We start from the raw sequence: 15,440 nt of genomic DNA on the forward strand, positions 1-15,440 counted from the left end.
AGATCAATGAAGTTGTCACCTTGTAACTTTATTTACAGACTGAGTGAGACTTCCAATAGCTGCAACATTAAACTCCCCAAATTGGGGCTCGGCTGGGGAAATTCCTCACAGATGTCAATTGGAGGTAGAGTAAGGCTTGCATTTTTAACAAATTTAGTAAAAAAAAAAAAAAAAAAATTGTTTTCAACTTCGGTTTTGTAGGCTTCTTCACCATTGCGGGTTATTTGCAGCAACGGTTTCTAGTTTGAACCACTTCGATCTCCAAGTCGTTTCAGAAAACTGCTGGAATTGAGAAAGCTTTAAACAGTCATGCAGGTCTTTAATCGTAAATTAGTTTTGACAGGACTACGATGCAGAGCCCGGCTTGGTTCCAAAGTGATGCTAGCTGACAACCTCGGCTGCTCCAGGAGCAAAGGAACATGTGGAAGGAATTGTTCTTTTCCATTTCACAGCTTGTCATTTCCTCTGCGGGGCAGCCCCTGACCCCTCCAAGAGATCCTGACACCCGTAAGGGAAGTGTTCCCACTGATGGAAAGGAAGCGGGGAAGCAGTTTAACGCAGAGAAAGCGGGGAGGACCTGGGGGACAGGGAGATGAGATGAGCTGAAAACGTTTCCAGCAGGTTGGAATCTTTGCCGCGTCATTCCCTTTCAGCAGAGAAAACCGAACGATAATTCAGAAAGGCTCAAAACACTGGGGGAGGGAGAGGTTAGCACTACCTTTTTAAAATCCTTGTTTTTTTTTTTAAGGTAGAAATGGCAATAAAAATGTATGTGTCACATGTGAATGATCAAAATAAAGGTCCGAGGGAAAAGTACAAATATATGTTTGCTGCTCTGTTGCAATGTGTTTCTAATTACAGAATGTGTGTGGATTAGATCGACGACGTCAGATTACAACTTGTGTTCTCAGAATGTTTTACACCCTCAGCATTTTATTTGGCCTCATATATTCATCACAGTCAATTTTGCCTCTATACCTGAGCTATTAAACAGTGCAGTAAGGAACATAAAAAAGCAACGGGGTTGTGTTATCGTTCAAACTGGTCTATTATTCTTGTCGATGGGCACAAACTGTTTCAAAACTCCTCAAGTTATCCATATTTTTAGAGCTACTAACGAAGTCTTTTTTTTTTTAAAGAACTTCTTTTTATTTTTGAAACAGTTGAAAATCTTTTTCAAGATACACATTTTTCTGACTGTGGTCTTTAGAGCAGGGGTAATGAACACTCTTTCCTGAATACACACATCTTGAGTGTGTGTGTGATCCTTAATCTGTTTCGGCAAACATGTGAACAGCCGCAAGTGTGGCTTATATTTTAAGACTTCACTCCACAAAGGTGCTGTCTATGAAAATAATTCCCATTTTTCCTTGGCCAATCTCTCACTTAATCTGCAGATACTCAGTGTCTCAGTATTAGACGTCCTTGCAAAATGATCTTGCAGAAGTGGATATAGACGGTGAATAATGTCATGGTTCTTGACTGAATGTGAGATGCTGAAACTGATCTAGGAGGCCAGAACAATTTGAACATTTAAGAAAAAGTAATTTTATTTATTTATTGGCTGTGCAGAGTCTCCATTGCTGTGCGGACTTCTCTCTAGCTGTGACAGGCAGGGGCGACCCTCGTTGCGGCGCTCAGGCTTCTGATTGCGGTGGCCTCTCTTGTTGTGGAGCGCAGGCTTCAGCAGTTGTGGTTCCCGGGCTCCAGAACTCAGGCTCAGTGGTTGGGACACACGGGCTTGGTTGCTCTGTGGCATGTGGAATCTTCCCGAACCAGGGATCGAAGTCACTGTCTCCTGCATTGGCAGGTGGATTCTTTACTACTGTGCCACCAAGGAAGCCCCCAATATGAACGTTAATAAAAAGCTCTTGGGGCAGCAGTTTAGGAAGGAAGGCTTACTATGGACCTGTGACAAGACACGCTTGTCTCTGGTCCCACTATTCAATCTGGACATTCCAGAGCGGAATATACAATCAGGGTAAGTTGGAAATAAAGAACTGTAAGGACAAAATGCACTTTAATCCTGTTTCTTCTAACATGAATTGTGATGAAAGAAACCATGACCAAGTAGGCGGAGTTTGCTCCTTACACGTGACCCAGCGGCAGCCCATCTGACAGAGCTTTTCAGCTTACGATATTGATATTGGTTTTTACTACAGGCTCTTTCATTCTTTAAATGCTCTTTTATTGTGGTAATAGCACGACATGCGATCTGCCCTCTTAACAAATGTTTAAGTGTACAGTACAGTATTGTTACTGCAGCCCCCTAGAACTCTTTCATCTTGCATCATTGAGACTTTAGGCTCACTGATTAGCATATACCCATTCCCCACTTCCCCAGCCCCTGCATCCAACCGGGCTGCTCTCTGATTCCACCAGGTTGCCCATTTTAGATGGTTCATGCAAGTGGAACATGAAAAGGCATTTCTCCTAGGAGGACACTCCGTAGGTACTTCTGTAAGTCTTTAGCAGGTTTCCACTGGTTCAATTCAGTTCAGTTCAGTCACTCAGTCGTGTTCAACTCTTTGCAACCCCATGGACTGCAACACACCAGGCTTCCCTGTCCATCACCAATTCCCAGAACCTACTCAAACTCATGTCCATTGCATCAGTGACATCATCCAACCATCTCATCCTCTGTCATCCCCTTCTCCTTTTGCCTTCAATCTTTCCCACCATCAGGGTCTTTTCAAATGAGTCAGCTCTTTGCATCAGGTGGCCAGAGTATTGGGGTTTCAGCTTCAGCATCAGTCCTTCCAGTGAACACCCAGGACTGATCTCCATTAGGATGAACTGGTTGGATCTCCTTGCAGTCCAAAGGACTCTCAGGAGTCTTCTCCAACACCGAAGTTCAAAAGCATCAATTCTTTGGTGCACAGCTTGCTTTATAGTCCAACTCTCACATTCATACATGATGTGAGAAAAACCATAGCCTTGACTAGACGGACCTTTGTTGGCAAAGTAATGTCTCTGCTTTTTAATATGCTCCATTATCTTTATTACCTCCACCATAGTTTGGCCTCAGCTCAAACAACAGGGAGGGAACACAGCCCCTCCCATCAACAGAAAATTGGATTAAAGACTTACTGAGCATGGACCTGCCCATCAGAACAAGACTCAGTTTCCTCCTCAGTCAGTCTGTCCCATCAGGATTTTTCCATAAGCTTCTTATCCTTATCCATCAGAGGCAAATAAATGAGAATCACAATCACATAAAATTGATCATACTGATCACATGGACCATAGCCTTGTCTAACTCAATGAAACTATGAGCCATGCGGTATAGGGCCACCCATGATGGACAGGTCATGGTGGAGAGTTCTGAGAAAACGTGGTCCACTGGAGAAGGGAATGGCAAACCACTTCAGTATTCTTGCCTTGAGAACCTCATGAATAGTATGAAAAGGCAAAAAGATAGGACACTGAAAGATGAACTCCCCAGAGTGGTAGGTGCCCAATATGCTGCTGGAGATCTGTGGAGAAATAACTCCAGAAAGAACAGAGAGATGGAATCAAAGCAAAAATAGCACCCAGCTGTGGATGTGACTGATTATGGAAGTAAAGTCCGATGCTGTAAAGAGCAATATTGCATAGGAATGTGGAATGTTAGGTCCATGAATCAAGGCAAATTGGAAGTGGTCAAACAGGAGATGGCAAGAGTGAACGTCAACATTTGAGGAATCAGTGAACTAAAATGGACTGGAATGGGTGAATTTAACTCAGATGACCATTATATCTACTACTGTGGGCAAGGATCCCTTAGATTTGGCTCCTCTGTCCATGGGATTTCCCCAGGTGAGAATACTGGGGAATTGCCACTTCCTCCTCTGGGGGTGGGGGGGTGGTCTCACCAAGCCAGGAATTGAACCCACATCTCTTATGTCTCCTGCCTTGGTAGGTGGGTTCTTTACCACTAATGCCATCTGGGAATAAGAAATAGGAAATATAAATTAGAAAAATGGAATTTTGAGTCAAACAGGTCAATATTTCCTTTAGAATGAGTCAGGAAAGAAATTGTCCCTTCAGGTGCTGCAACTCAGCTTCTTAGAAAAATCAGTCTAATCTTGAATGTTGATATCTTAGCATTTAAACTTTTAATCTGTCGTTGAATTTGAAGTATTTTTGGGGGTAAATAGCATATAATTAAACCATATTTTAAAATTCACTCTGCAGCATCTGACTTTTAACTGGTGTAGTCAGGACAGTTGCATTGAAGGGATGGGTATGTTAGGACCAAGTTTGTCACTTCAGTAGTTATTTTCTGATTTTCTCCTGCTTCTCATCTTCTGTTCCTCTTACCTTCTTGTGCATTACTTGAACATTTTTAGGATTCCATCTTGACTTGATTATAATTTTTGAACAAATCTCTTGTGTAGTTTTCATAGCAGTTGCTCTGGGTATGGCAATATCCATGGGTAATTTATCTGTTTTCTGAGATAAATCCTGGTTCAATATTTTACATTTTGAGTCAAACATAGTTTACTTCCACTTCAGCCCCTTTACCCTCACCACTTTTAAATATCATTGTCTTGAGTACATGTGGTGTTATAGTTTTTGTTCCAATCATCATATATGATTTATAAAACCACTGAGGGGATAAAGAGTGTATTGCATATACTCTTCTTGTTTGATGCTCTGTCTGAATTTCTTTCATTTTTTCCCTTCCAGATGCTCCAAGATTTCTTCTTTTATGATTTCCTTTCAGTTTGAAGAACTTCCTTTAGCCATTATTTAAGAGAAGGTCTAGCAACAAATTCTTTTAGTTTCCTTTCACTTGAATATGTATTTTGCCTTCTATCCTTAAAGATAATCACTGGATATAGGATTTGTTCAGGTCAGTTCAGTCGCTCAGTCGTGTCCGACTCTTTGCGACCCCATGGACTGCAGCATGTCAGGCCTCCCTGTCCGTCACCAACTCCCAGAGTTTACTTAAACTCATGTCCATGGACATTTGTAGTTGACAATTTTTTTTTTTCTCTCAGCGGTTGAAAAAAGTGCTGTGTTGGTCTGCATGATTCAGCTTGTGTATCTGGGGCACCCCCAGGACCCTGGGGGATACCTGGGAGGACAGAGGGGCTTCCCCAGGGCTGGCCACCTGGTGCCTTTGGGTGGGGAAGGGAGTCCCAGCCTCGGGATGTAGGGAAACTTCCTGGTCTAGGAATTAGTTGTGGTGGAATTCCCCTGCTGGTGCCACTTAGCCATCTGTTTGTTGTCTCCTGGTGGAGGAGGGCTGTTTCAGGCAGCAGAGAAGGAGACAGCATGTTGTGGTTGCTAATTCCAGTAGGCTCTGGTCTGTCTTGTTCTCCATGCTGCTGGACTCACCTGATGTTATTGGTGGGACTTCCTTCCTGGACCACTATTTGCTGATAGGATGGAGCTGGAGATGCTGGGTCTGGATTCCCTTCCTCTATTGGGTGGGATCTGAGGGCACATAAGATGCCCTGTCCTATATTGTTGCTCCAGCTCTGGGGTCCCTCATCACCTCTCCCTCCTCTTTATATCTTTCAGAATTTCCTTTGTCTGCCTCCTGTTTTATTGCCAGGGTTTATACTTATACTTAGGAGAAGGGAGAAACAAGGGTATGCCATTTGCTCCCAACAGGAAATCCTCTGAGTTTTCAGTTTTGTTTGGGTGGCCTTACAGCATTTAAAAAGTTTTTTTTCCAGCATTTCATTTAGGGCTCGAGGAATATGGAAGTAAACATTTTTTTTAGTGGCAAAATAAAGATAATACACAATTCACCATTTTAACCATTTTTAAATGTACTGTTCAGTGGCATTAAGTGTATTCACAATGCTGTATCACTGTCATCTTCTTCCATCTCCAGAATTTTCTCATCTTGTCAAAGCTAAACTCTGTAGCCATTAAACAATAACTTTCCATTTCTCCCTATTTCCAGGCCCTGGTAATCACCATTTCTACTTTCTGTCTCTCTGAACTTGGCTGCTCTAATTCCCTAATGTAAGTGGAACCATACACGTGTTTCTGTGGCTGGTTAACTTTACTTAGTGTCATATCCTCAAAGAAGGAAATAACATTTGAATTGGTATAATCTAGTACTCACTGAAGTGTTTTAATACAGTTCTGAGAAGAAGAGTTTAAAATTAGTAACTAACTAGAGACATTGAAACCTATAAAGCCTGGTACATAGTATGAACTCAAAAAGTTAGCCATTAGCATCATTTTTCTTCAAGATTTTATTATTCCTTTTCTCCCTTGTATGAATAGCTAAAAGTCAGCAACTGGGATGTTGAATCAAAGTTTTTTTTTTTTTTTTTTTCCCCTTTCTGAGATAAGCACCCCTAATATCTGTCTACCTACTGGGAATGTGCAAGAAAGAAATCGACAGAGAATGCAGATTTCTGCACATTTTTGTGGGGGAAATAGAACGTGGACATGGGAGTCAGACGGCCTTATATTCACACCCTGGAGCCCTACTATTTAATGCCCTTTGTCAAATTCCTCAATCTATGATTCTTTGCTTTGTCACCTATAAGGGGGAGATATCAGGCTCTGCTTGAGGATCAGTAATAACTTATGTGAAGTGTAATAGAAGTAGTAAGTAGGTGCTCACCAAATCACCCCGTGTTATTGTAGTAGTTATTATAATATGAAAAACAGATTTGGCTCTGTCTATATCCTACTTAATTTCAGTATTGGGCAATGGCTCTCTCTATCCTTACCTTTAATCTTCTCTTAATAATAGGGACTTACTAGTGGAAAAAATAATTTATTGTTCTCAGTAGCTTTGAGTGTTCTAAGTTCAATGAAAGTGTCAGTTGATGATAACCAAGGAAAGCTCATGAGCAGCATATTAAAATTTCTGAATTCTTTCATTGTGCTTAAGATGAAGAGTTTAATATTTTTAAGAAAAAGGGAGAAAGAAGCTAACTTCCATAAAAAGATTCAGTCTTTTTGAGGATGGCAGAAATGGGTGATATTTAAAAATTATTCTTGGAAAAAATAACCAAATATCTCCCTGCTGTTATATTATAATAATATTTTATTAGGCAAGACATGCATATGTGCATCTATTTTATATTATGCAAGTGTAAAATACTCAGTGATCACTACTGGTTGATATGATAGCAGAAATATTTATAGGTCTGTGCTGGCAATAAAAGTAATCAAAATTACATGAATTAAGTAACATATATAAACCTGAAAAATACTGTTTTAATAAATTGAAAGATACTGTATAAAATATGCCATATTATTATCAATCAACTAACTGCTGGTCTTCATAAGTGGTATCAAAGTGTCACATGGATTGAGGTTCTGTGTGGATAGGTTGAGGCTTAGTGGTTTGAATAGAAGTGAAAGTAGGAATAGTTTTGTAGCATTCCTGATGCTGCTGATATTAAAACATCCCCAAACATGATATCATTAAGCTTCTTAACACTTCTAAGAAATCAATTCATAAAATAGTATGGGCACTTTACCTGTCACTAAACATTTTAGGCTTAGGGAGACTGTGTGTGTGCACACTCTGTTGTGTTCGACTCCTTTGCGACCCCGTGGACTGTAGCCAGCTGGGCTCCTCTGTCCAAGGAATCTTCCAGGCAAGAATACTGGAGTGGGTTGCCATCTCCTACTTCAGGGGATCTTCTCAATCCAGGGATCAATCTGCATCTCTTGGGTTTCCTGCCTTGGCAGGTGGATTTTTTACCAACTATGTCATCTGGGAAAGGCTTCCTGGGTGGCTCAGATGGTAAAGAATCCCCCTGCAATGCAGGAGACCTGGGTTTGATCCCTGGGTTAGGATCCCCTGGAGGAGGGCATGACAACCCACTCCAGTATTCTTACCTGGAGGATCCCATGAGCCAAGGAGCCTGGTGGGCTACCGTCCATGAGATCCCAAAGAGTCAGACACGACTGACCAACTAACACTTCATGCCACCTGGGAAGCCCTTAGATAGAATAATCCTGGCTAAATCATTGGAAGGACTGTTGTTGAAACTGAAACTCCAATACTTTGGCCACCTGATGCAAAGAGCTGACTCATTTGAAAAGACCTTGATTCGGGAAAGATTGAGGGCAGGAGGAGAAGGGGATGACAGAGGATGAGAGGGTTGGATGGCATCACCGACTCAATGGACATGAGTTTGAGTAAACTCTGGGATTTGGTGATGGACAGGGAGGCCTGGCGGGCTGCAAACAGCTGGACATGACCGAGCGACTGAACTGGATCTAAACTCCAATTCTATCGTACATGCCCTTTGTCAACAGTTACATGTTTAAAGATCAGTTTGTTCATTTGTTTTTTTCTCATGAATAAAAGATGGAATTTGCTCCTTGACATGATGGCCAACATTTGTCTGTTTATGTTGGCAGCATCCAAGAAGTTACTGTTAATAGGTTCAAACCATACATGCTAGCAGAGAATGTTATCAACTCATTACCTGCATTAATATAGTTTCTGGTTATTCACTGTTAACATCCTCAAATAGATACTCGACCATTATTTTGAAAGTGGTTAAAATTTACTGTCTTAACTAGAAACCAGATATGAACAACCAGGTTTAAAAAAAAATTGACCATCTGTTTCTGCTGTAGATAAACAATGCTAAGATTTTGGTCTGTGGTTGAAGCCATGTTCATTGCAACATGTCATTGAAAATTCATACGTTGGTGCTTATTTTGGCCTTTAAACTATTCATTTGTACTGTGAACTAGATTATGTGCTTCTAACTGTCAGTAAGCTGAATGCATTTCAAGTCAATTTACTAAAATAGTTACTGTTAAGCGGTATATTTGGACAGAGTTGACACCTTTGACATTTTGTAAAATGGCAAAAATAACTGTATTTAAGGGAATGATTTATGAATGTTGGGCACCCATAGAGCTTCCATCTGATTATGGTTTTTGCTTTAGCTGCTGAAACTTCACAAACTGCTGAAAGGACAGCTAATTAGTGCTGTGTGATCAGATATTTAACACAGATAATCACACATGGAGAAGTGCATGAAAACATAATATCCAAATAAAATCTATGATCTTCTTGTTGCTTCTTAGCACTGTCTTTGTCTAACATGGGAAGAGTAGTTGAGGTCTTAGCAGAGGCAGAGTAAGTAAGGAAGAGAAAGTAAGATTGATGGTATAGAACTGCCTTTATGAAACACACATTCTTTGGTATAAATAAGGAAAGCAACTTGCAATGATTAAAAAGTATTTTGAATCCTGAGTTGTCTTCTAGATTGCTGGCCTCTATTAAAAACTTCTTAAAATAATAGATAGCTTTAATTCTTCACGCAAAAGAAAAATTATATCATCTTAGATTTTCTATATTTATTATATAGATGTGACTTGACAATGGGGGGAAAAAAAAGAACAAAATCTCTTGTATTGCAAGTTTTAAATGTACCAGGCTAAGGTTTACTTAATTAGAACCTCCAGGCAATAAAGGAGCCCTTTTTAAAATTCTGTGATTCTTAATATGCTAAATAATGCAAAGCTTCAACTCTTCAAGCATAAGACACACATCTGGCGGTTTAACATTTAAATTACAGGAGGAAAAAAATTCCTCACTTCAGTAGTAATTTTCTCAAAGAAAAGAATAGGAAATGTATTACAACTACATTTAATTTCTTTTTGGATTTCCATCCTGTCTAATTGCAGGCATTTTTCTAGGTTTTCTGTATTTGTACTTTTACACATGCTTTCTGTACATTTTATTAATCTTTAATTTGAGATGCTTCTCACTATTAGAGCTCCTGAAAAACTGGAATATTTTACTTAGCAAATTATTTTGAGAAATACATCTGATCTCTAGTAATAAAAACAGTGGTTTAGAAAATAAAAGGAAAATAAAATCTCAGAGACCCGCAAAAATATTACTGATGAAAAGGCAACATTTTTCAGTTAGTTCCACTTTCAGGCTCTAATGTTTTTCAGTATTTGTGTTTTCTCTGATTTGTCATTTTCTGGCTGCTTTTCATGCAAACATTATTATAAGCAGCATTCTTTCTTTGTATTTCTCCAAAGGACAGTGTCAGATCCTTGATTAATTTTACAAAGGTCATTTGGAAAAACCATTAAAAATATGCCAAGTAAAAAAGATTAACACAACACAGGGAAAACACACTTTTATAAACATGTGCATTTATATATATATATATATATATATATAGGGCACTGAAACATTATACAGTTTTGACAAGTGTTTTCCTTGTGCACCTCATGCTTTATTAAAAATATGCCTGCTTCATTTATTCTTTTCTGGGTGATTCCAGCTGACACATTCCAAAGGCATCAGCAGGTTACTGTTATTTGTAAACATTTTATCTTTTTCCCAGTGTCAGGTGATCTGCTATTTAAACTGCATGGAGTTTCCATAGAATAAAGTGGACTTTCAAAGTAATTAATCTGTATCTGTATCACTAACACATGAACATGGGTGCGAGTTCTGCTGTTGTTGTTCAGTCCCTAAGTCATGTCCTACTCGTGACCCCACGGACTGTAGCCCTCCAGGCTTCTCTGTCCATGGGACTTCCCAGGCAAGAATACTGGTTCAGTTCAGTTCCTCACTTGTGTGCGGCTCTTTGCAACCCCATGGACTGCAGCACACCAGGCCTCCCTGTCCATCGCCAACTCCTGGAGTTTACTCAAACTCATGTCCATCGAGTCGGTGATGCCATCCAGCCATCTCATCCTCTGTCGTCCCCTTCTCCTGCCTCTAGATTATGGCATTTGGTGCCATCCCTTCATGGCAAATCGATGGGGAAACACAGTGGAAACAGTGACAGATTTTATTTTTTTGGAATCCAAAATCACTGCAGATGGTGACTGCAGCCATGAAATTAAAAGATGCTTGCTCCTTGGAAGAAAAGCTATGACCAACCTAGACAGCATACTGAAAACCAGATACATTACTTTGCCAACAAAGGTCCGTCTAGTCAGAGCTATGGTTTTTCCAGTAGTCGTGTATGGATGTGAGAGTTGGACTATAAAGAAAGCTGAGTGCCAAAGAATTGATGCTTTTAATCTGTGGTGTTGGAGAAGACTCTTGAGAGTCCCTTGGACTGCAAGGAGATCCAACCAGTCCATCCTAAAGGAAATCAGTCCTGAATATTCATTGGAAGGACTGATGCTGAAGCTGAAACTCATTCTTACGCACCTGATTTGAAGAACTAAGTCATTTGAAAAGATTACTGGTGTGGGTTACCATTTCCTTCTCTAGGGGATCTTCCAGACCCAGAAATTGAACCTACATCTCCTGCATTGGCAGGCAGATTCTTTACCACTGAGCAACCAGGGAAGCCCCTGTGACAAATTTATGTATCCATTTCTACATTTTAATTAAAAAATAAACAACACTGCAACTTTCAGTTTTAACTATGGCAGAGTAGCTGGTACCAGACTAATTCTTTTATAATAAACCATTAAACTAGAGAGAAGATATGAAATATTTTAATGTTTTAATTGTCATGGAGCATGGGTCATTAGGAAGCACAAGACTTGCTGATCCCAGAGAGAAGAGAAACTCTTGAGGAAAACCCCAGGTGTCTACGTGGACAAAAATTCTGACTCTAAAGCAGTGAAGTGAAATCCAAGCAGACAAAGTCCCACTGAGCTGAGGGGACAAAGTTTAGAATGTACAGCATGAGAGAGAGCTGGGAGGTGTGTAGCGAGGAGCCCAGGAGTCGTTCAGGGACCACCCCCGGCCCACGAGTCCTTGGCTTTGCTAAGTAACGACTGTGGACCCGGGAATAGAACAGAAATAATAGAGCTGGAACAGAGGTAGCATTCAAGTCATGAGAGCCATGTGAATACCTCATTTTCAATTTGATGGCAAATTGAGATGCCAGAAGTCTGCATGTTAGGAATAAAGACCACGCTCTTGAGAGACTTACTTTAAATCTGCCCCCCCCAAAGCCAAAAACAAAGTTCTGACAAGAGTGGCAGAGGGGTTAGAGTCTTGAGGTGGAGTCCTGGTAAGTTAGCGTGACTTGGAAACATGTTTTACAGACACGCTTAAACAAAATGTAAATTTAAGCCTACATGAGTTTAATGGAATTAGCCAGTAATTGAACTGTGTAGTAGGAAAATACATCAACACCTTTTCAAGAGAGATAACAGAATCTAGAGTTTTCTACAATGTCCATTATATTGTATATTGTATAATGTATAATACTTAGACATGCAAGAAACAGGAGAATATAAACCTTAAGGGAAAAGTGAATAACAATGACTGTAAGATAATTCAGATTTTAAGTTTACTGGGAAAAGCCATTAAATTATCCGTTATAAATATATTCATAAATTAAAAAAAAAAAAACTACCTGCAAGCAATTAAAGGAAGATATGCTCTTAATGAATGATTAGTCAGATTATCTCAGCAGAAATGTGGACACTGTAAAAGACATAACCAAATGGAAATTACAGAACTGAAAACCCAAGAATTAAAGGAAGTTAACTGATTTGAAATGCAGAAAATAAAAAGCTGAAAGAAAAATGAAGAGGAGCTCAGAGATTCAGGAGGTCATAGCACATAGTTTTGCATATATGTATTGAGAGTTTTATGTAAAGAAAGAGGGTAATAATATGGAAGAAAAATGTATTAAACAAGTAGTGATTGGAAAGTCTCCATATTTTAAAGAATATATTGGCTCATAGATTGAATACCCTCAGTGAACCTCAAAAGAATAAATGCAAGGGGAATTGCACTTAAGAACATCATAATCGAAAGTTAAAGTGTTGTTTTTCTTTTTTTAAAAAATGCATTATATATAGGGGAACAATGATCTGAAAAATAGTTGACATTATCATCTGAAACGATGGAGACCAAAAGTCAGTGTAACGACATGTTAAAATGCTAAAAAAATGTCAATTCAAAAATCTGTATTTAGCAAAAAAATCCCTCAAAAATTGAGGTTGATATAAAGATATTTTCAGATGAGGAAAAACTAAAAGAATTTTTCTTCAATAGACTGGCACTATTAAAAAAAAAACCTAGAGAATTTTCATTAGGCTAGCTGGGCCATCTTCAGGGAGGAACAGTTTTCCAAAGGATGCAGACATGGAGACCACATCCTCAAAATTTTACACTATGGAAAACTCATCTAAAAATGTTCCCAAAAGCAATTCCAAAGGGTTGAGATTGGCAGTACTCGATTTCTAGACGGGAAGAAGAGGACAGGGTGCAAGGCTGTGGCTGCTCACGATCTATGATCCATGTCATCTTTTCAGAAAATGTTTTTGGGTCCACCTCTTGGTCAAAGCTGTGGCTCTATTGAGGAACTCCAATCTCTGGACCAGGGTATTTGTCACGAGATGCTGGGGATAGGGTTTAGCACAGAGAGTCACTGAAGGGAGAGGTCAAGCCAATGGATTGAGTGGCATAAAGCTAAAGTAATACCTGCTTATGTATTGATGTATCTTTGTAATTTAAGAAACATTTGTTGAGGAGGCCTTCTATTTCAGGTAGACGGGACCACTGGCATTTAAAAGGTAGAGGCCAGAAATGCTGCAAAACATTCTATAAAAACAGAACAGCCCCCACCAAAAAAGAATTTTCCATTCCAAAATGGGGTTCATGGTGAAACCCTGATATACAATAAGTTGTGCAAAAGATGATAAAATTTGCTCAGGCGGGAAGTGCTGGGGACACACTGATAACTGAACTTCCTGGTCTCAAGGTTTGATGTTGGAACGCCGGTGTGAGGCACAGAGAAATGTCTTTGTAAGCTTGATCACAGAAACGGACCTGAGGATAGAGACTCCTACCCGGATGAGGGGAGGAAGCAGATCACACACAGCTGCTCCTTGTAAATTGCATCCCCGTGGTGTAGGGTTCTACTTGAAGTTCATGCATTGACTGAATTAAAACTGGGAGCATATAACAACTTAGAGCTTCCAGGGAATTATTTCTTTCACCCCCATTTGTCAGCCTTTATATAAACTCTTAGATTTCAGCAGTGTAAGCTTACATGTCCCCTGATGTAAAAATTTGTAATTTTTGTTCCACCTTTTGTCTTTAGCCCTAGGAAGCATTTCTAATAAAATTAGTCCCTGCCCTACGGACTGTGATCTCAGTCTCTCGAAAGAAGACCATGAATTACACAATAAGGTAAGATAAAGGCAAGATAAAGGTTATCGAAGTTGGCTTTGACCATGAAAATGGCAGTCCTGATTACTGACTATAATTTCTTAAAATATATTTCCAGGTAGAAAGTAATGTGGTCTTCAAGGCAGGTTTTGAAGTATGGACATACTAAAGCAGGTGATGTCTGTGAAATCAGTAATGCTAATAATATTTTTTATTGCATCTGAATCAAACTTTAAGCTGTTGAAGGCTTTAGCTAAATTAACTAGTCTACAATACAAGACTTTCCAGCTTGAGCAGGGGATTAGAAAATGAGCTGACTGTGCTGTTTTATTTGACATGATCATGGCTGCCATGAAGTCTATCCAGAAAGTATCTTGATAAATTTATACAAATTACTCAGCCTGGGTTTCCAAATGTGGGTTAAATTAATTTTACGGTATAACTGGATCCCATTTTTGGATGTCTAACCTGTTCCAAAATCTCTATCTACAGAGACCAAATGACTTCAAGTTTTAAATATTCAGAAAATTTAGTCTGGCTAGAAAATTAAAGTAAAAGAATTTCTCTCAACCCTGCCTTTTCCCATACAAATTATCTGAGTCACTACCTTCATTCTAAAGTATGTTAACTAAATAAACACAGATCTATAGATCCAAATTTCATGCCATTCTCTAAAGCCTAATGTTTCCACCTCTAAATAGTGGACCACCATCAAATCAAATACATGAGTTTTTAATGTCTAGCAGACAACTTCACAGCATTTACAATTATGGTTGTTTCTATATTGCAGAAGAAGAAAGTGTAAGAAATCAAAAGTTTAGTGACATTTCTAATAATGAAAGGTAATATTTACTGAGTGCTCGGAAATTACTTGATGCCAGAAAATGTTTTCAGGTCCTCCACATCAAATGACTGTCTAACTCTCACTACAAACTAATGGGATAGATACTTTTAGTGACATAGTTTTCCTTGTCTTGCAGGTGAGAAAAATAGGGGGCATGAGATGGAGTAACTTAGCCAAAATAACATTGTTAAGAAGTATATAGCTGTTCTTTGAATCCAGACTGTTTCTAGAATACATTTTTGTATCTATCATGAAATAATACATCAAAATTTTATTTCTTTGTCCTTTCAGTCAGGTGTATGTTTTCTACTTCTTGGGCCTTATAATCTTAACACAAGGAATAGGATATGGAAACCAAGAACAATTCGCTGGGAAGGAATAAAATGTTACATCCTCTATGAAAAGTAAAATTGTTAGTGACTCAGTCATGTCTGACTCTTTGCGACCCCATGGACCCCATGTCTGACTCTTTGCAACCCCATGGACGTAGCCCACCAGGCTCCTTTGTCCATGGAATTTTCGAGGCAAGAATACTGGAGTGAGTTG

General features: G+C 39.3%; 1 protein-coding gene across 1 annotated transcript in view; it reads left to right on the top strand.

The window, feature by feature from the left end:
• Window positions 1-15,440, top strand: part of LOC122696840 — a 100,107-nt gene that overhangs the window by 38,729 nt on the left and 45,938 nt on the right. Inside the window, exon 5 of the mRNA XM_043906962.1 lies at window positions 13,983-14,071. Coding sequence (XP_043762897.1) covers window positions 13,983-14,071 — 89 coding nt within the window. The remainder of the gene's footprint in view (window positions 1-13,982; window positions 14,072-15,440) is intronic.

Source organism: Cervus elaphus, chromosome 7 (assembly GCF_910594005.1).
Source record: "Cervus elaphus chromosome 7, mCerEla1.1, whole genome shotgun sequence".
In the NCBI taxonomy this organism is placed as follows: domain Eukaryota; kingdom Metazoa; phylum Chordata; class Mammalia; order Artiodactyla; family Cervidae; genus Cervus; species Cervus elaphus.